This window comes from Trichechus manatus, unplaced genomic scaffold, assembly GCF_000243295.1.
Source record: "Trichechus manatus latirostris isolate Lorelei unplaced genomic scaffold, TriManLat1.0 scaffold00053, whole genome shotgun sequence".
Taxonomy (NCBI): Eukaryota; Metazoa; Chordata; class Mammalia; order Sirenia; family Trichechidae; genus Trichechus; species Trichechus manatus.
In genome coordinates, this window is record NW_004443989.1 from 6,956,123 (window position 1) to 6,982,579 (window position 26,457).

The 26,457-nt window shown below is 43.4% G+C and overlaps 1 protein-coding gene across 3 annotated transcripts in view; it reads left to right on the plus strand.

Annotated features, from left to right (window-relative positions):
- Positions 1–26,457, plus strand: part of CDH13 (cadherin 13) — a 1,198,041-nt gene that overhangs the window by 900,788 nt on the left and 270,796 nt on the right. For all 3 annotated transcript variants that reach the window (XM_004377722.1, XM_004377723.1, XM_004377721.2), the window contains one exon: positions 2,282–2,460. In XM_004377722.1, the coding sequence (XP_004377779.1) occupies positions 2,282–2,460 (179 nt within the window). The remainder of the gene's footprint in view (positions 1–2,281; positions 2,461–26,457) is intronic.

Here is a 26,457-nt window from a genome sequence, read left to right on the forward strand (position 1 = left end):
GGGCTCATTTAGCCCATCCCTGGGTGAGATCATCAGCTTGAAAGATGCCTCTGATTTCTGATCGAGATCCTCAAGTTGACCTGTTTTCCTAGATCAGGAAGGCAAATAAGTGTCACATTTCACACCAACTCCAGTGGATTGGAAGTGACTGCCTACACCTCTGGATTGAAAAGGAGCCCTGACTCCATAGTATGGCTCAACAGGAAAAAGAGTGCCATATTGTATGGTGATATCTTCCCAAGACATGGGACAATGTAGTGGGACTACGTGGACCAAGAATGTTCTATTCTTACATCAGACCCTGAATCATACCCTGTGATAGTTTACAGGGCACTACAACAAGGTAAAAAAGAAAAGATGTCTTGAAGCATTTGGCTGAATGGCAACATTGGTGAAATTAATTGAGAGTACTTAATAAATTGATCCAACTTTATGGTGGCCACATCCCCCTTATTTGTCTGACCAATCAGGCCTAATGGCTGATAATCTAATTCCTATTGTGGTGATCTGTTACCATGCAGGTCACATTTTGTGGGTTCAGAAGGGTTCAGAAGCAGAAGGTGGTGCTCTATTTCATAGAAGAGTAAGCTGTGATGAAAGATTATAGTTGGTTCAGGTCACCATGAGTTCATTACGATGGCCACCCAGTTGTCAAGACCAGCAGGCAAATTACCTGATTCTTCTCTAGAGCATGTTTCCATTGGTAATTATGTTTACGTTCTTTTTTAAAATTTTGTTTTCATAAAACGTATATATACCAGTACATTTGCTGTTTTAACCAGTTTTAAGTGTACAATTAAGTGACATTAATTACATTCACCTTGTTGTGCAAATATCACCACTATTCATTTCTAAAAGTTTTTCATCACCCCAAACAGAAACTCAGTATCCCTTAAGCAATAATTCTGTACTGCCCCCTCCCCCAAGCCCTTGGTAAGCACCAACAAACTTTTTTATTTCTGCATTTGCCTGTTCTCAATATTTCGTATCTGGTGGACCATACAATATTTGTCTTTTTGTGGGTGACTTATTTCACTCAGCATAGTGTTTTCAAAGGTCATCCATGTTGTAACACGTATCAGAACATTGTCTTTCTTTATGGCTGAGTAAAATTCCATTGTATGATTATACCACAATTTGTTTATCAGTTCATCTGTTGATGGACACTTGGTTTGCTTCCAACTTTTCTTTATTGTGAATAATGCTGCAGTGAACATTGGTATACATGTATCTATTTGAGTCCCTGCTTCCAATTCTTTTGGGTATATATTTAGGAGTGGAATCACTGAGTCATATGGTAATTATGTCTTTAACTTTTTGAGGGACCATGAAACTGTTTTCCACAGTGCCTGCACCATTTTTTATTCCTACCAGCAATGGACTAGAGTTCCAAATTCTCTACATTCTCGAAATACTTGTCATTTTTCGTTTTTCTGATAATAGCCATCCTGGTAGTATCTCATTGTGGTTTTGATTTGCATTTCTCTAGTGATTAATGATGTTGGGCATCTTTTCATGTAGTTATTGGGTATTTACATATCATCTTTGGAGAAATGTCTATTCAAGTCTTTTGCCCATTTTTAAATTGGACTTTTGGTCTTTTTGTTGTTGAGTTGTAGGAATTCTTTATATATTATGAATAGTAGGCCCTTATCAGCTATATGTTTATCAAATATCTCCTCCCATTCTGTAGGTTATATCTTAACTTTCTTGATAAAGTCTTTTGATGCACAAAAGTTTTTCATTTTGCTGAAGTTCATTGTATCTGTTTTGTCTTTTGTTGCTTGTGCTTTTGATGTCATATGCTCTTCGGATATACATATGCACAGATATATATGTCCATCTCTCCTATTAATCTCTGAACTCCCAGACACCAGAAATGTGCCTTTATGCACCTCTATTTCCCCAACCTGGCCCAGGACCCCACACATAGTAGGCATCCAGTAAACACTGTTAAAATGAAGGCAGTCACTGTCACAAAGTCAATCCACCCTGGAATGAAAGCCCATGAAAATCAGTGTATCGGCACAAGGAAAAATTAAGCTGTCACTCTGCTGAACAGCAGAGATTCCTCTTCTTTATTTCAGGTCTTTTAATGTGATGGAATGGCAAAAGAAAAGCTAAAGCATAGCGCAGCTAGGGAAATACTTTCCCATTTTAATTTGGAAAGTGATTGACACATTACTCCACTGCTACTGCCCAGTGGGGGAAGGGCCCTAACCGTCAGTGTCACCCACGGTGACTGGTAACCATCTCCTGCCCTTCCATTCTGCCCCCTTAGGGACCACGGTGATGCGGATGACAGCCTTTGACGCAGATGACCCTGCCACTGACAATGCCCTCCTGCGGTATAATATCCGTCAGCAGACGCCTGACAAGCCGTCACCCAACATGTTCTACATCGATCCTGAGAAAGGAGACATTGTCACCGTTGTGTCACCTGCGCTGCTGGACCGGGAGGTGAGCTGAAAGGAATACATTTTCTCTTTCACAGGAATAGAACGTGGTACACAGACAAGCGAAGACTCAGGTCCTGAATCAATGCGCTTTAGATTATAAAGGTGGAAATGTGATATTTGCAGATGGTTGGGTAGGGAAAACTATGAAGGGAAATGGAACAGTATGTGAACCAAAAAAGTACAGACTACAAAAGACTATATCATTTGAAATTACTTGTATGCATTCAACTTGATGCCTCTGTTTCCTCACTTATTCTTCAAGCCCTTGTGATTCTAGTTTCTACTGCTCTTCCCCTGTCTTTCTGCCAGAAAGAGGAGGAGTGGGTGGGAAGGAAAGCAGGATTTAAAAATCAGTTCCTTGGTCTCACTAACCACATTTTAAGTGCTCAGTAACCACAACTGGCTAATGGCAATTGTATTGGGCAGCTCAGATATAGAACATTACCATCACCATGGAAAGTTCTATCTGGCAATGCTGGTCTAGATTGTAAATTTCTTGAGAACAAGGACTGTGATGATATGCATGTTTGTATTTCCACTACCTGGCACAGTTCCTGGCTCTCCGAAAAATCTTAATTATGGGTTGACTGGCACAGAGGATAAAGGCAAGAACGAGTTGGAAATGGCACTGAGATTTTCACTTGAAAAGGGAGACAGTAGCTAGAAATGGGAAATTATCGCAAGGGAAAGAGAATGAAATTTGTATGGCAACTGTAGTTGTCACTTGGGAAATTTAATTGTTTCTAGTTAAAAATAGGAAAGTAGAAAGGAAAAGCATTGAATCTTGTTCCTTCATTTTCGTCTCCCATTGTCCTCCCAACACTCCATTTTTATGGCTGCCATATTATCTTTTTCCTTGGAAGCAAGTAATGGCTTTCCAACTCTCTCTTTGCTCCCACCCAGCACATCTGTGCAGCAGTGTGTACACACACACACACACACACACACACACACACACACCAGCTTCCTGTAACCCCTAATCCTCCCCAAAAGTACTTGCAAGTTCTTACAGGGGAAAGATGAAATGCCTTAATTTCTCTATATATGTGTCTGTTTTTACTAATAGAAAATGTTTCTTAAGTTTCTATTTACTAACCAAAGCAAAAACATAATAGATAATTTATATTTTAAGTTTATTTTGGGGGCAAATGTGTTTCAAGTTCATGATGTTTTCATTTGGGCTTTTGCTAAGCTGTAATACATATATAAGTATGGGAAATGAATTAAGCATTTCTAGCCACAATACACAAACAGCCCCCAAAAAAGATAAACACAATTTTACCAAAATTGGAAAATCAATGAAAATGAACCAGCGGCATCACTTTTCTGTGAGGGTTTCCAGACTTCAGTGCTGACCCAGGCAACACTGGTGTGATCGGAGGAGAAGAAACGTCCCTGAGTTTAGGCTAAGCTGCGTCTATTTCCTCATGCTGTGGTAAGCTTCTCTTCGGCATCTTTGCTGAAGGGGCAAAACGTGACTCTAAATTACTTGTGTTTAAAGGGACAGAATTTGCTTATGAGATGTCTTGTTGCTGTTTCCTACAGTTTGAAATGTTTTTCATTTCTCTGAGACTCAGCACCATTTCCTGTGATTCACGTGGCTACAAAGGGTCCCTTCAGTGTGATTGTAGAATTATTTTTCGTTTATGCAGAACTTCTGAGAAGACATCCTGATCCTCACTGTCCACCACAGAGGGAATTGCTAGAACAATAGTCTCACCACTCTAGGAGATATTTTTCAGTAGTTTAAAAAAGGTTCTAGATCTAATGTGTTCTCCTATGGGAGAACCTCCAAGATATATTAAGAATAAAAAAAAAATCAGATTGAAGAATGTTATCTATAGTATGACATCATTTTTGTGAACCTGCTTATACACACACACAAAAAATCCCACAACGCTTTATATATATTTTGCAGGTGCAATTTATGTCTGTAAATGCATCAGACATAAATTTAAAAGTCTACTTCTGAATCAGCTGGGCAGAACATTTAATACAGAGTCATAAAACATTCATTTTCAAGAGAGTATTTAGTTTGGGTGTCTATAAATTGTGATATGATTCAAATCAATTTTAAATTTGTTTACTCTGTCTTCATTAACAGTATCTCCAGTAGTGTTTTTGAGTGCCTAATATTGGATGGGTAAACAAATAGGCCTGGGACCCTTCTAGAGCAGTGGCTGCTGAGACTGCATAGGCGTTTTCCTCTGGCCCCACTAGCCCCATCTAAGGTCGGTAGGTGTTCCCTGGTTCATCAGGATTGGGGCCTCTGGTGTCTGCCAAAGCCAGGTGACAGGAGCTCAGTCCAGCGGGCGGACATTTTTCATTTTGATTTTCAATTTTGTCTTTCCTTTCATGAGTGCATTTCCCGAGGAGAACCAGCAGGAGATGCTCACCCCAAGGGAGATCCAGGGAAGACATAAGGCTTTTGGGGAGACGGCGGGCACTGCGTTTTTAATTTGTGCCTGAGTCTTAACCTTGCCTTTCCCATGTTTACTTTGTACCAAAAGTATGTCGGCGAGGATGTCTTAGTCATCCAGGGCTGCTCTAACAGAGATAGCACAAGTGGATGGCTTTAACAAAAAGTTTATTCTCTCACAGTCTAGTAGGCTACATACAAGTCCAAATTTAGGGCATCAGCTCCAGGGGAACACTTTCTCCATTGGCTCCAGAGGAAGGTCCATGTCATCAATCTTCCCCTGGTCTGGGAGCTTCTCTACGCAGGAACCTTAGGTCCAAAGGACACGCTGTGCTCCCGGCACTGCTTTCTTGGTGGTATGAGGTTCCCATATGTCTCTGCTCGCTTCTCTCTTTTATATCTCGAAAGAGATTGGATTAAGACACTCTCCAATCTTGTATACCTCATCACTATAACCTCATCATAGTGATAGAGTTTACAACACATCACATCAGATTACACAATCATATAATACTAGGAATCATGACCTAGCCAAGTTGATACACACATTTTTGGGGGGACATAATCCAGTCCATGACAGAGGGTAACCAGGTACAGTATTCCAGCAGGGAAATGACCTTTAATATGTGACCATCTTGGCTGTCGCCTTGTCTTCCCCCACCCATGTTCAGTGGGATAGCTCAGGTTGGGGACATCTCATCTGCCCCTCTCCCCACCCCAAGGTTCCTAAAGAAATGGATTATGTCTAGCTTGTTCCCTGATGTATGTTCAGTCCTTAGCATAGGAGAGGTGCTCAAAAAAATACATGTCGAGAGACGAGAGGAAGAAGGAGTGTGAGGAAGGGAGGCAGGCAGCAAGAGAGGTCTGTCATCCTCTGCTGGGGCAGGTCAGCTCACGTCGCTTCTCCTTCCATTTCCTGGTGTGTTTTGGGTGGTGTGGCCATGGACCCCCGTGTACACCCAGAGCCGAGAGCAACACCCCCAGCCTCATCCACTCTGGGCAGAGGGAAATGCCAGGAAGCACCTCACCTCACCCACTTTCCCTGCCTACATGTAACTGACCCCTTGCCCCCTCCCACCTTCCATCTGTAGCTGACTTGCCTTCCCATTTGACGGGCCATGATTGTGTAGCTGGTCCTGCTCGGTGGGGGGGTTGAGAAGAGAGTTCTCCCTGAAACATTCCTTTTCAGATGAGCCTTGACTTGACTAGAACTATAAGGAAAACCACATGGAGAGAGGATGTGAAAATGGGTCGGTTACTGGGTCTCCCCCTGTGTCCAGACTCTAACTTATAGCTATGGTGTCTCCAAAACTGAGGCACATGTCCACTGTGATTTAAGAGTTCTTTGGGGCAGCAGCACTAGCTCCTGCTTCATACAGGCTTCCTCAGGGAACAAGGAGCCTGGAGAAGAGGGACGCAGAGGGCTGTGAGGGTGGTCTTCATGTTCAAGGTGGGTTGGCATCTGGAAAGAGGGAGTGGACTTGCTCGTATTGCCCCCAAGTGGAGAGAGGTGGAATCAAATAGATGAAAACCAAACCAAAACCGTTGCCATTGAGTTGATTCCAACTCATAGCGACCCTCTGTGACAGAATAGAACTGCCCCAGAGGGTTTTAAGGCTGTAAATCTTCATGGAAGTATACTGCCAAACATCTTTCTCCCACGGAGCAGCTGATGGGTTCAAATTGCTGACCTTTCGGTTAGCAGCTTAACCACTGTGCCACCAGGGCTCTTCATATAGGACAGTGGGTCTCAGAGTTTGCTGAGGAGTTTTAGAAACCACAGTCCCCTGGCCAAAGCCCATACTAGTGAAATTCAAGTCTCTGGAAGTAGGAGGCAGGCATCCGTATTTAACAAAAAAGCAACACAAAAAACCCAGGTGATGTAAGTGGTCAGCAAAGTTGGAGAATCCACACCTTTAGAGATAACGTCTCAGTGTACTTAAAAGACTTAAGAGGTCAGATCTGGAGTTAGAATCCTGGCCCCAACATATGTTAGGGTTTTGACCTAGGCAAAAGACTTGACCTCTCTGTGCCTCAGTTTTTCATCTATAAAATGGGAATAGTGGCACCCACCTCAAGGGGTTATTGGGGAGGATTACATGTGTCAAAATATGCAAAGCACGTCGTATGTTCTCAAGAAACATTGAGTCAGTTCCAACTCATGGCAACATTACGTATAACAGAACAAAATGTTGCCCAGCCCTGTGCCGTCTTCACGATCTTTGGTATGTTTGAGTCCATTGTTGTAGCTATTAAATAAACATTAGCTATCATAATTACCAGGATTGGTATAGTAGTAATTTGTAAGAGGAGATAGTGAGTGCCCCATTATGGAATACGTGGACTGCCCTTGGTAGGACGTCACAGAAGAGATTCAGTTATCAGGTAAGAGTTCTGTCCTTAAGATCTGTAGTCATTTCCTAGGACTGCTGCAACAAATTACTTCAAACTAGGTGGCTTAAAACAAGAGAAATTTATTCTCTAACAGTTCTGGAAGGAGCCATGCTCCCTCTGAAGGCTCTTGGGGAAAATCCTTTCTTGCTTCTTCCAGCTTCTGGTGGCCTGGTGCTCCTTGACTTGTAGCTGTATCACTTGTAACCTCTGTCGTCACGGGTGTCTTCCTGCTGTGTATGTCTGTGATTCAGTATGTCCACATTTCCCTCTCCTTATAAGGATACTAGTCAATGGTTTGGGGCCCACCCTAATCCGGTATGACCTCATCTTAACTTGATGACATCTACAGAGACCCTGTTTCCAAATAAGTCATATTCACAGGTTCCAGGTGGACATGTGTTTTGGGGGGACACTATCCAACCCATGACAAGGTCTTTTCCAACCTTGAGCTTCTATAGTTTTTAAGAACATTTATTGAATGCCTTCATGTGTTATTTGCTCTCTAGTGTGCTGCCTGGGGTGCCATCCCCCCACCCAGTCAGCAGTGTGACCTAGGGCAAGGCATTCCCTCCCTGAGCCTGTTTCCTAATCAGAAATGACAGTGATAATAGCACCCGCACTGGCTGTCCTTATCACCTTTTTGAGATGTGCAAAGCACCATTCCTTCTGCAAATAGCAAAGCGTCATACAACCACAGTTGTTACCATTTGTCGCACTTCCTGTGGCTGCTAGTAATCCAGGCTTCAGTTCCTATTAACCACAGGTGATAGCTTTGCGTATTGTCTCTGCTCACATGAAACAGGGATGTAAGAAGCGTCCCCCCAGTTGCACCCATCGTGTTCACCTCGTCCTGCAAGTCACACCTCACTTGTGCTGACATTGGCCAGGCTTCACGGTAATTCCCCCGCCTCCATGGCCCAGATGTGAGAGTAGCTGCAGCCCCCATTTCTTGCTCTGCCCTTTCTGTAAGCTCGGTGATGATAGACATCGGATTTCACCTGGAGACGTGGTGCATTCTCCATCACCAGCTCTGCCACTGCCTTTCACTGAAACTTCATGAAGAACATATTCTTCATGAAGCAGGGACCTGGGATCTTTGTCTCACCTCTGTATCCCACAGCCAAACATAAAAACCACCAGTTGCCAAAGAGTCGATTCCAACCCATGGCGACCTCATGTGTGTCAGAGTAGAACTGTGCACCATAGGGTTTTCAATGGCTGTGACCTTTCAGAAGCAGATAGCCAGGACTTGCTTCCAAGGCACCTCTTTGGGGGATTTGAACTGCCAACCTTTTGGTTAGTAGCTGAGCACTTAACAGTTTGCACCACCCTGCCTGATAAATAATAAGCTCTCAGTGAAGATTCGATGAATGAATGAATGAAGCAAGCATTTATGTTCCTGCAGAATACACATTCAAACATGGGTGTATAAACAGTAAAGAATCTCATTTTAGATGAGAGCTCATTCTTGTGTCTGCATAATCATCTGATCATCTTATTTACTCACATGTCTACCTTGTGCCAGGAACTGAGCTAGGTGCTAATACCTCAGTGGACAGGATAGGCATAAGGATTTGTGCCACTTGCTTAAATGATAAATCGTCTCTATCCTTTCCACACTTGGGGAGATAAGGGGCATATATCCTCCTAAATGAAATCGGGTTTATCTGGGGCACTCTTTTATTCTTTCTGTAACCCTGCTCAGCCCCTCCGTTGTGACAGCTCTGTCTATGTTTTTAAATGAAGTCTGGCTGCATTACAGAATAAAATCAGATAAAGGTCCCTAATGTTTGATAAATGGTTTATTTAGCTGATCATCTTGGTGGCTAGACTGAAATTCATCAGCAGAAATCTGCCATCTTTTCTGAACACAGCCACAATTTGCAGCTACTCAGGGTATTTAATGGTCAGGGTTTTTTTGCAAATGGAAACGTTTCTAAAAGAGGCCCTTAAAAAGCAATCTTAAAATTTGCATCCTGAAAGTATCATTAGTCATTTTAAGGAGTTAGAGCTGAGCTCTGTTCTATCTTTGTTTGAATTTGCCTTAACTATGTTATGTGTAATCTTCCAGATAATCAGATGAAAGTGATGGCCTGCCCATACAAATGTACGTACAATAAAAGATATTAGAACTGTGAATGTAATTTATTTTATATTTTCAGCTGATAAAGGATCTTCTAAGACTTCACAGTGCCTAAAGTTTTAGGCCAAAATGAAAAACTGAAAAAATTTCCTTTTTTCTCTTGATGGCAACTGTCTTATCTTTAGATAGATGTGAGTTTATTTGCGATGAGTGAGTCAGGAGTCCTTGAATGTGTCAGAGATGAAAACTAAAGAGTGTCAGGGGAGCATCTATGCAAAATAGCCAATGAATTTGGATATGTAGCTGCAAGGCAAAAGAGAACTAGGTGTCTGGTCACAATGATCCCATTAAAATATAGTCACATAAGTCACATCTCCATAAACGAATGGAAGAAATCTGTGATATCAAGTCAAGCTACCTGAAAAAAATAAAAACAAATGATAGCAGTGAAATCAATCAGTCACAAAAGGACAAATATTACATGATCCCACTTTCATGAAATAGGCAAATGTATAGAGACCAAAGTTCATTAGTGGTTACCAGAGGTGAGAGAAGAGGGAAAGGGGCTGTCTCTTGTTAGGGGGCACTGAGTTTCTGTTAAGGGTGCCGGGATAATTTGGAAAATGATAGGGGTGATGATAGCACAACATGATGAACGTAATCAATGTCACTGAATTGTACGTGAAAAAAATTGTTGAATTGGTAAATTTTTTGTTACATATATGTTTGCCACAATAATTTTTTTTATTAAAATAGAAGAATAACAAAGGGATAGCATTTCCCACCATGCCTTGAGTGAAAGATAGAGGTAATAGCCGTACTCGCAGAAAAATGAATGTTTTTAGGTTGCGCTGATCTGATGCTAATACTTTTCACATTATCATCATGTTTAAAACATTTGCAGTAAGTAATTACACACAATTCAATCATGCTGTCAGGAACATCCTCTTTGTTTTGGTGGGTGGAACCAGAATTATTTAGATAGTAGCACCCTCTTCATTTCTGAGAGCTACTTACTCATAAATATTTTTGTTGGGATCATTTTCTTCATTTTTCTGTATCACTCACTGAGAAAATAGGAAAAAAAAGTAGATGTAAATAAATTGTCTTATTATTTTTTAAATAACGGATTAGCCTCGCAAATGAAACACAGATGGTAGACCATCCTATGCAAATTGCCCTTGCTTTGATGTGTCAGCAGATGAAATAGGATGGCACACTCCAAAGGCAAGGTTCTAAGCCCTGGGGTCTGAGATTCAGTTCCTTGCATGCTGGGCCCCCTACTAATGACATTAGGGTTAGAGACAGGGGAGGGCAGGGCTTACCTTGCAGCCTCCTCCTTCACTTCTCCACTCTAGATAAACTCTACCAAGAAGCCTTGATGAGTCTCCCGACTCCATTGGTGACCCATACCTCTAAGATCTCAGAGTGACCCTATAGGACAGAATACAACTGCTCCATAGGGTTTCCTAGCCTGTAATGTTTATGGGAGCAGCTCACCAGGTCTTCCTCCTGCAGAGCCGCTGGGCGGGTTCAAACCGCCAACCTTTCGGTTAACAGCTGCCAGAATCAACTCGCTGCACACAACACCTCTAAGATTGGCTCATCAACCTAGCAAAGCCAAAGCTTGCCTGGTAGCGTAGTCTGACCTCAGCTTAGCCGAAACCTGGTCTGAGAAGGATGGTCCCAGGGCATAGGTGCTGGCTTCAGACTATGGTTTCAGAGCCTACCTCCACCTCTTACCGGCTGTGAGACCTCGGGTAAGTCACTTAACCTCTCTAAGCCTCAGTTTCTTCATCTGCCACAGTAAGGATAATTACGGTCCCTATCCCATAGGTGTCTATGAAATGGAATCAACTCAATGGCAATGGGTTTGATGTTTTGGTTTTATCCCATAGGCTTAAGGAGCCCTGGTGAGGCAGTGCTTCACCAGCTTAGCACTTGGCTGCTAACCAAAAGGTTGGCAGTTTGAACCCACCAGCCGCTCCATGGGAGAAAGATGTGGCAGTCTGCTCCGAAAAAGATTTACAGCCTTGGAGACTATGGGGCAGTTCTACTCTGTTTTATAGGGTCACTATGAGTCAGAATTGACTCGATGGCAACAGGTTTCTTATCCCATAGGCTTACTGGAAAGATTAAATCCCTGGGTGGTGCAAACAGTGCACTTAGCTTAGCTGCTAACTGAAAGGTTGGAGGTTCAAGTCCATCCACAGGCCCCTCGGAAGAAAGGTCTGGTGATCTACTTCCAAAACGATGGAGTGCAGTTCTACTCTGACACACACGGAGTTGCAACTGGTATTTTGGTATAAGTACTTAGCATGATGCTTAAAGTATCATATGCACTCAATAAATATTAGTTAATATTAGGTATTTTCATGATTGAAAATAGACAGGGAGAAGCAGAGGGAAGGTGGGATTTCTTTCTTCTGCAGGAAGTACATTTATGCTCTGCCCATGCAGCAGAGAATCCAGCAGGTTCTTAAAGGTTAAAAGAAATGCCGGGATAATCCATCTCCCAGAATTCAGGGATGGATGTTGAATTATTGAGCACCTACAAATATCTGCAGAATGCATGGCCATTAGGGATGCAGAGATGGAGCTAGCTGGTATGGAAGTAAAACAGACATGCCAGCAACAACCAAAGCAGGGATGAATTGTTTGAACTGAGCCTTAATGGATAAGGAGAAACCTGCAGGGAAGTAGAGGAAAGGGTATCCTGGGGAAAGGAACAGCATGGGCAAAGTCATGGCACATTCCTACGTTACTTCAAGACACGTGGGAGAGTTGAAGCTGTAGTATAGACAGATCCTAGAAAAGACCAGGAAGTTGGGACAAGATTGCAAAGGGCTTTGAATGCGATTCTAAGGATTATAGGCATATCCTACTGTAAATGGGAAACGACTGACAATTATTTAAGCAATAAACCTAACTCGGTTAAACAGCATTAGCAGAGCTGTGACTTGGAAAGAAAGTTGGGTAGCTAACGGAAAGATGATCAGATGATCAGAGGCATTCTGGAGGTGGGCTTCAGAGTGCTTAATACTGGCAAGTTGATTCACAGAGATGTCTGGCACTATCAAGAGGAGAGATGAGGAGTGTTATGTATTGAATTGTGTCCCCAGAAAATATGTGTTGTAAATCCTAACCTCTATGCCTGTGGTTATAATCCCATTTGGGAGTGAGTTTTATGTTAATGAGGCAGGATTAGTGTAGGGTGTACCTTGAGTTAATCTCTTACTGGAGATAAAAAGAGTAGATTAAGCAAGCAGAGATGGGGAAGAGAGATGCCAAGCCACAAGAAGATCACCCAGGAGCAGAAGCTCAAAGAGACAAGGACTTTCCTCCAGAGGCCACAGAGAGTGAAAGCCTTCCCCTAGAGCCAGCACCCTGAATTCAGCCTCCTAAAGCGTAAGAAAATAAATTTCTGTTTGTTAAAGCCACCTATTTGTGGTATTTCTGTTATAGCAGCACTAGCTAACTGAGACAAGGAATTAGCCCTTGAACCTAAATTTAGCAGGTTGTTTACTCCATTAATAAACAACAGCCTATTGTACTTTTCTGTTCTTGTGCATCCTAAAGTATTAGACAATCAGTAGTTACTTAGCACATGTTGAATCAAGAGACACTTAACTTTGTCATTAAGAGAGATTCATCCTTTCGGATTCAAAGGATCTTTAATTCCCTAAGCTTTTTTTTTTTCCCCCTCTCCTTTTTTTGCTTTTGTAGGGTAAAAATAACAGCTTAAAAATGCAGGATGACAATGAATTCAGATTGCTTCTGTTTTTCTGTCATTTTAAACTTCTCCATCTTGTTTTATGTGGAGTTCCTTAAAAAATTGAAGAACTTTTTCTTCTTTGGGGGAAAAGAAAGTTCTCCTATGGAGCTATTTGTTTCCTTTATTAGCCAAAAACTATGATTAGCCACTTTAAAATGTTAAGGCAGGTTTTCCTTCATCGACAGATTTTCTGGTTACTGAACTTAAGTAACATTGTTCTAAATTCCTTCCCTGTTAATGGCCGTGGTGGTAGAGGTGCCCTCCAATTCAGAGAGAATTTCTAGTTCAGCTATAGCCTCAAACTGCTGGAGAAAATAGGGGAACACTTTGCTTCTGCTGTGTTGAGAATGACCATCATTTAAGGAAAGGAAAGTTGGTTGAGAATTTGCAAAGTAGCTATTTCACATATACCTTTCATGTGCTGGACTTCCCGCCAAGACTTGGGGTGTTGCAACAGCTGTGGGCTGCTGCCCCTGCAGAGCATTTTTAGGAAGGTGACCAGAAGCTGGAATACTTGGATGAGAGCAAACTAGCAGTGGGCCATTTCAACACATTCTGCAAGATAATTCTGGCATTTCAAAATGCCCAGGATCCACTTTTAGTTTTTGTTTTAAGAGGGTGTATTAGTTACTTAGCGCTACTATAACAGAAATACCGCAAGTGACTGGCTATAATAAACAGAAATTTAGGAGGCTAGAAGTCCAAATTCAGGGTGCCAGCTCTAGGGAAAGGCTCTTTCTGTCCACACTGGGGGACATCCTTGTCTCAGCTTCTCTAGCGTTCTTCTTGGTGCTCTTCGGCCGTCTCCACGTGGCATCTATCTTTCCCTTATTTGTGCTTATGTCTCAGTGCATAATCTGCTCTTTTTATATCTCAAAATTGAGTAGCTGTAAGACACACTGATATGGTACAGGGGTTAGAATTCCAACACATATTTTGGGGGATACAGTTGAATACATAACAAAGACTATCTCATTTGCTATGCCTTTCCATAGGGCAAAAGTTGATTGATCGTATTACTCAATAAAATACTTTGGGATTCTAAAAGGCCTAATCGGCTTTATTATCCATATGGCACTCTGATGTCACATTCTACAATGAAAAACAAACAAAAATGACAAACTCATTGCCGTTGAGTCTATTCTGACTCATAGCGACCCCATAGGACAGAGTAGAACTGCCCAATAGCGTTTCCAAGGAGCGACCGGCGAATTCGAACTGCCAACCTTTTTGTTAGCAGCCGAATGCTTAATTACTGTGCCACCAGGGCCCCACAATGAAAGGAAGTTCAAGTTATAGGATCGCCTATTAGATAAGGATTGGCAAACTTTTTCTTAAAGGGCCAGGTAGTAAGTATTTTAGGCTTTATGAGCCAAGGGGCAAAATCAAGGATATTATGTAGGTAGTTATATGACCATTTAAAATGTAACTTTTCAGAAATGTACCAAAAACTCTTAGCTCATGGGCTGCCAAAATACAGTGGGCTGGATTTGGCCTGCAGCCCCTGAATAGCAGGCGTTTCATATGCGGATTGCTGCACGTCTTCATATGTCTCTGTCTAAGCTCCCTGCTCAAAATATCAATCCCACTTATTAATCATCACCTTGAAGTCTGATTACAGAGACAGGAACTAGGTCACGGTTTCATTGTTTTGGCAACATGGTCCATTTCCTCTACGATTAACAAACAGATAACCTTGGACACTTGGTGATTAATTCTTAACTGAAAATTTGGTTACAATAATTGAAACAACTAGTTCCACCTAAATGTAGTAACATAGAAAGTGCTGTCTAGATGTAGACTAAATACGGAGTGAAGCCGACTTGGAAAGGCTGTTTTGGATGTAACGGAGTCCTTAAAGCAGAAAGATAGGGTACTAGGGGCACCCAGACAGTGGGGAGGAGCACCTGCCAGATGCGGGGCCCTTCCTTGAGCTGAGTCTTGGACCCAAATGGAATTGCTCACAATTGCATGGGATAGAGATATAGAGAACCGGCGGAAATAGGGACACAGGGATAATTTTAGAGTCACCTGGAAACAAGAAGAGGCCTCCTAGACCATGTGTCTCTTCTTTCCTGAAGCTTTCCCAGAACCTGTCAGTACTCTTTTCTGTCATCCCTGAACGTGATGTCAGGGTCATGATAATAAAGAAACTGAAAAGACATTTTTGAGTACCTAATATAGGTCACCATAGGTCAGCCACTATACTGAGTACTTTATGTTCGATTTAATCTTAATAATAATTTAATACGATGGGTAAAGTAACTCAAGTGATACAACTGGAGATTCTCAATGTTACTGAGATTTGAATCTTTATCAGCCTGTCTCTCTCCAAAGCCCGTGTATTTTTTTTTTCTCACTATATGAACCAATATTATTGATATTTTTGGGTGGTAACCATGCAAAGAAAGATTTTGAACCTTCTTGTAAATGCAGTAAAGCAAAACACAGTAAAGTTTTGATGCAACTTGTACTGTGATCGCCTGACTACAGCTTCGATGCCCACCATTGTATGGACCAGGTAGCTTCTTCCAGGTTAATGATACCAAATGGCTCCTGTACCTCAGTGCAAGGAGGTATAGAGAACCAGGCTCCCTCCTGCCCTAGGGTGGAAATGTCATTTGGCATTTTGGCAATAATGGTCAACTGGCTTTAAGAAATACCCCTAATATTCTTTGACCCATCATTTCCACATAATCAGACATATGTGCAAAGATCCAGCATCAGGGTGTTTGTTGGATATTTATTTAATGAGTCAACCATCAAGGTTGCGGTCAATGAAGTATGGAATTCCATTAAATCATTAAAAATGATGTGGTAAAAGTAATGAATGATATAAAAAGATGCAGTGCATTATAGATTTCAAAACACCACATAATATCTGATTCTCTTTTGTACATGTACATACACACACACGCATGCATGCACACACATATGTATATGGCATCACGGTCCAAGGTGTGGAAGGATTGGTGTGAGTGTGCTAAGTGTGGTCATCTCAGGATTGTCAGTGATCTAGTTTTTGTACATGCAGTGCCTAAGACAACAGTCTTCACATCCAAGTTGCTTGACTTGGAATTTTAGCTCCACCTCTTCCCAGCTCTTTGACACTGGAATCGTTATTAGCTTGAACACCTGTTAGCCATTATAATGATTTTCTTGTCATTCTATCGTGTCATTGTTAATGCTCCCAGAGGATTCCATTGTATGGAAGTAGCATAACATAGAGAACAAATCATTATGGTTAGAACTGTGCCTCAGTTTCTTCACCTGTAAAAGTGGTGCTTCTCTCCCAGGGCTGTTATGAGAAAGAAACGAATTAATATGAGCACAAGCTTAGAGGAGGGCTAGGTAAGGGCTAGCTGTTGCTGTTATTTGTATCTTCTAGTTAGGGTGCAATGACCACGCATTATTTCTGTAATAAAGATACAATTATGTGCATCTTTTTAAAGGCATTTGTACCATTGGTCCTCCGGGGAGGGGATACAATTCAGGACACAGTCATCCCCTGCGATGAACTGGCACCTTAGGGTCCTCCTAACTGAGGAATAGCAGCACTGCCACCTTTGAGGACAGAGACTGGTTTCTACATGAGCCGTTTATTCCTCGGCAAAACAGTGCAAGTCATACCAGGCGCCATGGCCCCTGCCAGTATCAACCATGATCCCAGGCACAGCATTTCAAATGTCAAGGAAGAATGTTTTTAAAGGTGTATTAAGGTAAATCTTGTCCAAACACTCCTGTGTAAAATGATAAGCATTCTCATTTAAGCAACACGGCCACGGCTGTGGTTTTGCTTGGCAGAATGTGATTGGCGTGAGCACCCGCTGACCGCTGCTTACCTGTCCTTCCACGAATTCCACCAGGCAGCTTAATAGACATATTGTGGTGCGTGTTTCTGCCTCGTTAAGACAGCCATGAGAAATGATTTCTTTTTCTTGAACTTTAGAAAGAACAGCTGTAGAAATGTCCATTGGAATCCAATGAAAGGCATCTCTATTTACTGAGTAGGAACCAGAATTAAATTCCTCCAGATATTTTCCCTCCTATGTCTTCTGAATTGTTCTATGGCCTTATTTTTCTCCACGGAAGACTTTCTGGGTCCTAAATTCTGACTTTCTGGCCCTTCTCGAGCTCTGGCATTCTGGAGTAGAAAAGAGTTGAGAAATTCCTCTATTCTTGCCTCACCTTGGTGTTAGAGTATCTGACATGTAGGAGGGTGTGCATGTGGTCCTCAGCATTGGACAGCTGCAGTGCTAAAACTAATAGCATCCATTTTTTCAGACAAGCTTTATATGAAGTCCCTAATACTCATAGGGGCCCCACAAGACTGAAATTCCCATGCCCATTTTACAAGGGGGGACTGAGGAACCTAGAGCTGTCCCAGGAATGCTCACATGGCAGGAGGGCAAAGAATGTGTCTCCCACAGCCAGCCTGGCTCCAAAAGCCACAAGAGATGCCACACTCCCCAATCAAACACCACCATCCCCTTCCCCCCGGGGTGGAGGGGGGGCAGGAGGGGGAGCAAGGCTGCTCCCAGCCCATGAGGAACCGTTGTACACGATAGGAAAAGGTGTCTGTTCCTTTGTGGGGTTGCAACCCAAGCCAGGCCGTGATCGTGAGCTGACTCAGGCAGGGTTTCAGTCCTCAGTTGCCCTCTAGGCTGGGGATAGGGGCACTCGGGCAGAGCCCCGAGGGTACTGGAGCTCAAGTCCTCCACAGGTCAACCGGAGGCTGGAAAACTTGAGGTTCCAACCGAACGCTAGTGCATCCCTTATAAGGGCTTGCTGTGAATGTGAGTGAAGTCTTTTGGGAGGGTTTCTTGAGCCTAGCACAGAGCAAAGTTTCTGTTACAGATGACGAAAGAGAAAAGGATCATTGGAAAGCAGCCAAGGTGCCAATCACCCTACTGCTAGGCGGGCCTGGGGGGGCTGCTGAGGCTTTGTTGTCACCTTCTCTTCCTGTGGGGGTGGAGAAGGACCCAGGTGTTTATTACCTGGATTAGCGTTCTCAGCCCTGTCTTCCTGGCAGGGTGGGGCCCTGCCTCCTGGAGCTATGCCAGCACTGAGCTGAGCGACTTACAGGGGTGATGGTGGGATGCGGGGGCGGGGGGAGACGAGGTCATCATCCTCCCCACCAGAAGCCAGCCGAGTGGCTCGCCTGACACCAGCTGTCTGCGGATAATGTGATTACCTGGTCTGGGCTGGATGACAAGAGTAGTGACTTAAAAGAAGTTTTATAAAGTAACATTTGTTTCTAGTGGTGTTTTTAAAAAACCCAAATGGGAAATATGTTCATACAAGCAAGCAATTAGTGTCCCACCAAATAAGCCTCATGGTGACATGTGAGTACAATTTTTTTAAAAGACAAAAAGCTGTTTCAAATGAAGCATCAGAATTTCCTGCTTTAGCGTCTCCTGAAAAATTCTGGTGACTTCCCGTAGAGATCTCTGGGAGGAACCCAGTGGGTCCATGAACCTGGACAGGAAAAGTATTTCCTGTTTATTTTCATTAACCACTAATTGCAGTTTTGCATTTTCTTTGTTAGAAGTAAGGCAAGCCAGGATGGTGTTAGCAGTTCCTGTGACTCTGTTAACAATAGAAGTCACAGCTCTTTTCGTATCACATCACAGCGGATGCAGATATTTTAAAAATTGCCCCCCTCTCATTCCTTTGAAATGAATGTATTATTAGATTTAACACAGGTTAATGAGTTAAAAAAGAAGCACATATACTGACTATACTTCAATATCGTTGTCTTTCTTAGCAATCCTATTATTTATTTTATGATTAAAAATATTATTCCAAGACGGGAACCACAGACTTCACCAAACCAGTAAAGCTTAAGACCCCCAACCTATAGGAACTGAGCTGCGGCTGCCCCTCCCTTGCTGAACGCTCCCTCTCACCTCTGGGAGGTCCCACGTATGTTGGAGACGTTCTCCTCCCTTCCCCTGCCCCACTAGATAGAGATGCCCTTGAGGCTGCACTAGGCCTTTTCCTTTCCTGGCCTCCGGATCTCAGAACTCCTCTCATTGCTGCACCTGGAGGAAACAAGAATTCCTTTCCGAAGAAGGCATTTCCAATCATCACAATGTCCTCGCTGACAGTGAAGGATTATTTGACCCATCTCTACTCTGGGGGCCGCCGGACAACACTGTACTGAGGAGACCTTCCCTCTTGACTTTGAAAGGCCAGTGGAAAGCCATGCAGATACCTCAACCAGGACCCTCACAGGCAACCTGATGACCAACTCATAGTAACCAGACCAACATATTTAGGTCCTTGGGTTTGCTCTCAGCTTCTAACCTAAAGGCTGGCAGTTCAAAACCACACAGTGACACCACGGAAGAAAGGCCTGGTGATCTGCTTCCATACAGATTACAGCCAAGAAAACCCTATGGGGCAGTTCTACTCTGTAACACATGGAGTCACCATGAGTCAGAATCGACTCGATGGCAGCAGATTTGGTTTGGGCTTCTTTTTTTATTTTTTAACAAATACGTTAGCACCAAAGGGAATACCTTTTGGTAAGATTCTACCAAAAGATAGAAACTCTTGTCAGGTTGATAAGTTTTGTGTAAACTTTCATTCCAGCTTAAGGAGGTCAAGGAAATAGAAGAGAAGCTAATGCGCCTCAGGCATGATATGGTTATTTAAAGATTGCCTCTGCGTGCTGGAGATTGCAAATACGTTGTCTTATTCATTCCTTCAGCAGCCCATGACAGAGTACTGTTATTCCCACCTTACCCACACACAGGAATCTTAGTATCAGAGGGGCATTGATGTTCCCAATTTCACCAGTCAGGAACTTGGGTGGGAATAGAATTCGCCCAGGTGAGTCCAAAGAGGTCATTAGAACAGTTTTGCTGGTCTGCTCATGACAAACAGGACTTGAAATAGTTCCAGAACAAGACAAGCCATCAAGCTATGGAGGAATATAAAGTCAATAGGGAGAGAAAAAGTCGCTGTCTTCTGGGGCCATAACCTCTTAGTCTGGGTCTGGATTGAGGCTAGATAGATTAGAGGATGTAGAAGAGCTAGTCTGTTTCCCCTAAAAAATGAGGAACCACTTGAGCTCTCTGGTAGGCCAGTTCATGGGGAGGGACTCATTGCTGGGGAATCCAGTGCTGCTATGGATGCCCCTGGCTCCTGAGTCCAGATCCCAACAGATGAGATGGAGGAGAGATCAGCAGTTGCAGTGGCTTGCTGTCTAAACATCTTGGTCTAAACTACAATCTGACCCAAGCTTTCTGATTTTATCTCCTGCCACTGTTTCCCTAACTGTACATTCCAATGATACCAACTTTTTCTCTTTACCTCAAAGAATACACACTTTTTACTTTGCATATTATGGTAGCCAACCTCTAAGACAACCCCAGTGATCCATACCTCCTTGTGTCCATGTTCTTATGTTGTCCTCTCCCATGTTGAATAGGGATGACCTATGTAACCAATAGGATATTGTAGTCATGATGTTGTGTGCTTTCAAGTCTAGATCATTCTTGCTATGGGGTACGCCAACCGCCATGTTGTAAGGACTCTCAAGTAACCCTATAAAGAAATCCACATGGCAGTGAGGAGCTGGGGCCTCCTGCTAACAGCCAGCACCTACTCACCAGCAGTGTGAGCAAACCATCTTGAAGTAGATCCTCTAGCCCCAGTTAAGCTTTTGGATGATTACAGCCCCACCAACATCTTGACTGCTAACCATGTTGTTGTTGTTGTTGTTAGGTGCCATCAAGTTGGTTCTGTCTCATAGCGACCCTATGTACGACAAAACAAAACGCTGCCTGGTTCTGCACCATCCTCACAATTGTTGCTATATTTAAGCCCATTGTTGTAGCCACTGTGTTGTGGGGATATATGCCATTAAAATATGGATGTATAAAGGCCTCGATGCTGCACAACATGTTGAGACTTGTCCCCAACATGTTGAGACTTGTCACGACTTGTTTTTCCGAACTCGCTACTGATTGGCTTGTTTACCTGAATTCCTTCTCCCTTGCCCGAAACTTATTGTTATTCACCCAAAGCCCATTGTTCTGTTATTTGCTTCACTGTTTGCTGTATTGACTATAAAATAAACTCCTGGGACTGAAGCCGAGGTTCGACTCCTCAGAGTGACCCTCCTGGCCCCACTTCTCTGTAAGAGTTGTGGCATTGGTTACTGTCTCCGCCGCCCCGACAATCGCCGCTGCTGTGACAGATGGTGCCCCGTGTGAAACGCTGTGACAGATGGTGCCCCATGTGAGGGGCTGCGACAGATGGCGCCCCCTGTGAGGAGCTGCGACACTGTGTCAATCCATCCGCTGGTGGGTCTTCCTCATTTTTAAGACCCTCTACTTTACCAAGCATGATGTCCTTCTTCAGGGATTGGTTTTTCCTGAAAACATGTCCTAATTAAGTGAGATGAAGTCTTGCCATCCTTGCTTTTAAGGAGCATTCTGGCTGTACTTCCTCCAAGACAAATTCGTTCATTCTTCTGGTAGTCCATGGTATATTCACTGTCCTCCTACAACACCGTAATTCAAATGCACCAATTCTTCTTCAGTCTTTCTTATTCATTGTTCAGCTTTTGTACATGTATGAGGTGACTAAAAATACCCCAAACCAGAACTACCCAGCTAAACAGCTTCTAAGTCCCTAATCCACAGAAACTACATGAGATAATAAATGTTTATTGTTGCTTTAAAGCACTAAGTTTGGGGTAATTTGTTGTATAGCAATAGATAACTAATACCCATATGCTGTTCTTTCTGCTAAAATTCCTGCTCAGCTCTCTGTTACTCTTTCAGACCTGGTTCAAACATCTCCTCCCCTGTGGAAACTTCCTAGCCTGCCTGGGCAGAATTAATCACTCCTTCTTCCACTTTTGCACACAAATTATTTATTATCCAATTACTGTGGTTATCCTAAGGAAGAACAGTGTTTTGATTACAGTCGCTCTTCTTTGTCAACTCTGGGCTTCTTGAGAAGATTTGCAATGTGTTCATCCTTCCAAGAGGTATTGTTCCTACTAGGGGCTTGGAAGATGGTTGAATGAATGAAGAGCATGTTTTAGAACATGGGGAAAACTAAGTCAAATGTATTTGAAGCCAGTGGTATTTCCAAAGCATAGTTGGCTAGAAAGACAAAGTCCTTTAAAGGGGTTTAGAAGCAGCATTAACTAGTGCATAGTTTTAATCCCACTCTTAGCAGTAGAATAACGATAATTGGTTGCTTCTTTGGAAAGGAATTAGAGAACCAAGAAAACATTTCCAAAGACAATTGGAATGCTTAACAAGCTAGACAGTTAATATCTAATGCCACTCTGCCTGTGGGCACAGTTCCCTGAATTGCCTGATCTTGTCTAATTGCACATGTTTAAACTCCCTTGTTTTTAAATAAAAATTGCCCACCAAGAGGTTTATCACTTAATTGGAAAAAGAATTTTTTGCTTAGTAACCGTAGAGTCCACCAAATCATGTCAGTAATTTCCTTCTAGTTTCCCTGGTCAGTAGCTTACATACTGGGGCTCTGAAGGGCAGCAGTGAGGAGATGGAATGGAAAATTGGAGGTGAGTTATACCTCCCCCTCCCCCCGACCTGCTTAAGCCATGTGATGGATAACATCAGCCCCCTGATCTTTGCTTTGGACAACGTAGCTGTGGCTGTTGGTGGTCCACGGAGACCCCCAGTCCTCACCACTCCCATAAGAGCTGTCTGCTTCCTAATCCCTGCAGCTGCCTCCCCCAGGGCTTTCTCTGACCGTGGGAGTGTGCTTGGCCTGCTGAGGGAGTTAATTCCCCAGGTGCAGTCCTCAACCATTGAGAAGCAAGAGCTGGTAGATGGATACCCCTTCCTCATCCCTTGAGTAGGACAATTTTGTGACATGCTCTACCCAGTCACCCAGATGACCCGGTGGGATTGAACCCCAGTTGCCCACAGCAATACCCGGCTCATTATGGCTCTGCGTATAGGCTTTTCTCCATTTTCTGTCTCACGTTTCCTACTCCTTCACTTGTGCTTGTTGGGATCACCCCTGATAAACTATTTGCACCCAAATCTTGTGTCAGGATCTGCTTCTGGGTGAAGTAAAACAAAGAGAATTAGCTGGATTTAGTCTTCCTGCCTGTCCCCTCATACTTTAGATGTCATACAACAGGCACAAGGTGTCATGTAGGGCTGAGATGTGAAGGCCTGACTGATGGATATGAGTTTGTACTTGTCATGCTCCTCATGGGTCCATACAGTCAGGAGCTCATGACAGCATGACTTATGAGATCAGAGCTCTGTGTGCATAGGTGGGCATATGCTTATCTGTGTACAGGAAGCTACGGGATCTATGTAGCACATACACATCACAAAAGCCCTCTGTCCTCCCTTGTCACACCCTACTGAAAGCCGAGATCCCAGGGTCCCTCCGCTTAACCCCCTTCTCCTCCACCCCTCAGGACTTCCTACTCTGAGGTTCTATCCTCACCTGTGCTGGAATTTCAAAGATGTGAGTGCTGATGCCCACCTTCCTGCTGTTCGCACAGTATAGCAGGGAGGCAGACGTGGAAATGACTCTTTGTAGCAAAGTGCCACAGAACACACCATGGCCAGAGAAAGAACTTTGTCTCAGAAGTTTGGGGGCAGCACCAGAAAGGGGATGATGTGAGCTGAGTAGTTAGAGCCGTGATCTGTAAACTTATTCTGCAAAGGGCCAGATAGCATGAATTTTAGGCTTTGTGGGCCATACAGTCTCTGTAACAACTACTCAGCTCTGCTGCTGTAGCACAAAAGCAGCCATAGACAATATGTAAGCAATGGGCAGGGCTAGGTTGCAATAAAACTTTATTTATAAAAGCTGGTGGTGGGCTGGATCTGGCCTACAGGCAGTAGTTTGCAACCCCTGATGTAGAGGGTGGGAAGGAGGTTTCTGGGAAGTGAGTGAAGAAGACTCTTCCAGGAAGAGGGAAAATATACAAAGGCAGAGAGTGGGAAATCACAGGGAATAAAACAAACTTCAGTTATCAAAGAATTGTTGTTTTGTGGCCAATAATAATATAATAGTAATCATAGACACTTTTATTGAAGACTAAGTATGAGCCAAGTGGGCATTGATGGTTCAGTAGTAAAATTCTCACCTTCTATGTCGGAGAAAAAACCCAAAACCAAACCCATCGCCACTGAGTCGATTCGGGCTTATAGCGACCCTATAGGGCAGGGTGGAACTGCCCCATATGGTTTCCAAGGAGCAGCTGGTGGATTTGAACCACTGACCTTTTGATTAGCAGCCGAGCTCTTAACCACTGCACCCCCAGGGCTCCTTTATTTGGGAGACCCAGGTTCAATTCCCAGCCAATGCACCTCATGTGCAGCCATCACCCATCGGTAAGTGGAGGCTTGCATGTTGCTATGGTGCTGAACTGGTTTCAGTGAAGCTTCCAGACTAAGATAGACTAGAAAGAAAGGTTTAGCGATGTGCTTCCAAAACTCAGCCGGAGAAAACCCTATGGATCACAGTGGTCAAATCCACAACCAATCATGGGGATGGCGCAGGACCGGGCAGTTGTTCTGTTGTGCGTGGGGTCATCGTGAGTCAGGGGCCAACTTAATGATGAGTATGAGTCAGGCATTATGCTAAGTACTTTCCATAGATTCTCATTTGACACTCACAAAACACTGAGTTTGAAAAACTATTGTATTCTTCATGGAGCACATGAGGCGTCTGAGCTCAGAGAGGAAGTCACTTCTCCAGGATCACACCACGGGTAGGTAGCCAGGTGACAGGACCCTGGACATAGGGTTAGGAGAGATGGTTTGCTGTGCCAGGCACATCTTCGTGTCTGTCATCAACTCAGCTTTAATGGATTTTTTAAGTGTTATCCTTTGTTTTACAAATAGGATTTGATGTTTTGACTCAGCCCCTTTGCCCTGTGAATGGACAGCTGAGATGTGTCTCGTGAGTTTCTCCTGGGGCTATTTTGTGAGAAATAAAAGAAAAAGAGTGAGATATTTAAATTCTTCAGGAATACTGGCTTGACATACATAACATTTTTTATTCATATTAGAAGTGATAGTCGGATTGTGTAATTTTTTGCTCTCTGAGATGGAGCGAGAACACAGCACAGACCTGAGAATGTGAAATATGAATTTAGATGACATTTTGAGGAAACTGATAAACACGCCATTCCACAGTTGGACTTAACTTGCCTGTGAAAATCCTTTTGCAGTCCATAAATGATATGGTACAATTTGGAATTGTAGAGATAAGTAGACTAGGCCTAATGGAATATTAAAAATATACAACACACCAATGAGAACAATTTTCTTTTGCAAAAGTTTCCATTTCTAAAGATGCTATCAGGAAGTTAGAGGTATCTTGCTTGCTAACAGTAACCTTTGAAATAAGGAAATGTTAAAAGGAGAAAAGCTACAGAAACATGAGTCCTGCCTGGAATCTTCCATGGACAGGAAGAGACCCAGAGGGACAGGACTAGAATCTAGTGTCCTGCCCACCAATGCCTCATCTCCAATGAGGGCATGGGATGTTTACCCCCCTCAGCCTTTGTAGCCCAAACAGCATGCTTTTTCCACCAACTTATGCTGAGGGTTAGTTTGAAAAAGTGCATGTGTGTCTGTGTCTTAGAAAAAGTCAAGTGCAAAAGCCTTAAGTAAGAACTATTATATATTAAAGGTCTTTCGGGGTATCAATAACATAGATCAGTGGCTCCCAGTGTTTGGAATTTCATAGTAAAATTCCCCTGAAAAACTGTGGGGACTGGGGGAAACCTCCCGCCCCCTACTTTTTATTTTGTCAAGTAAGGACATTTAAATTTACAAACAAAAAAACTTCAACCTTTGTGGTGTGATGGATCACTTTTGTGTGGCCTTTCTAGCCATGGTCTTGTAACTCCCACCCCAGTGATCGGGCAGGACTGTGTAATAGGGTAACTGTGGCCCACCAAAGGGATTGGTCAGTTTTGCCATTCTGCTGGGCTTGAAATGAGCCACCCCAGAGGCAGGAAAGAGAAGATCCAACCACCACCAAGGAAGAACAGCCAGGAGCCAGCACGTCTTTTGGACCTGGGATCCCTGCACTGAGAAGCTCCTGGACTCAGGAGACAGAGAGTGAGCTGTAACCCTAAAGATGGCGAGAAGCAGAAGCAGAGACGTGGCAGCAGGAGTTGGCGTGATGGGCTTCCTGGCCCACAGAGAGAAAAAGCTGAGTGCCTTCAGGCAGAGGCTGAGGGCCAGGGAGAGGCATGCCTGTGAGCACGGTGGGGAAGAAGCTGCCCTGGTGGAAGAACTGTATCCTGAGTGTCCCTGAGCGTGTTACTTCCCTAATAAACCCCATA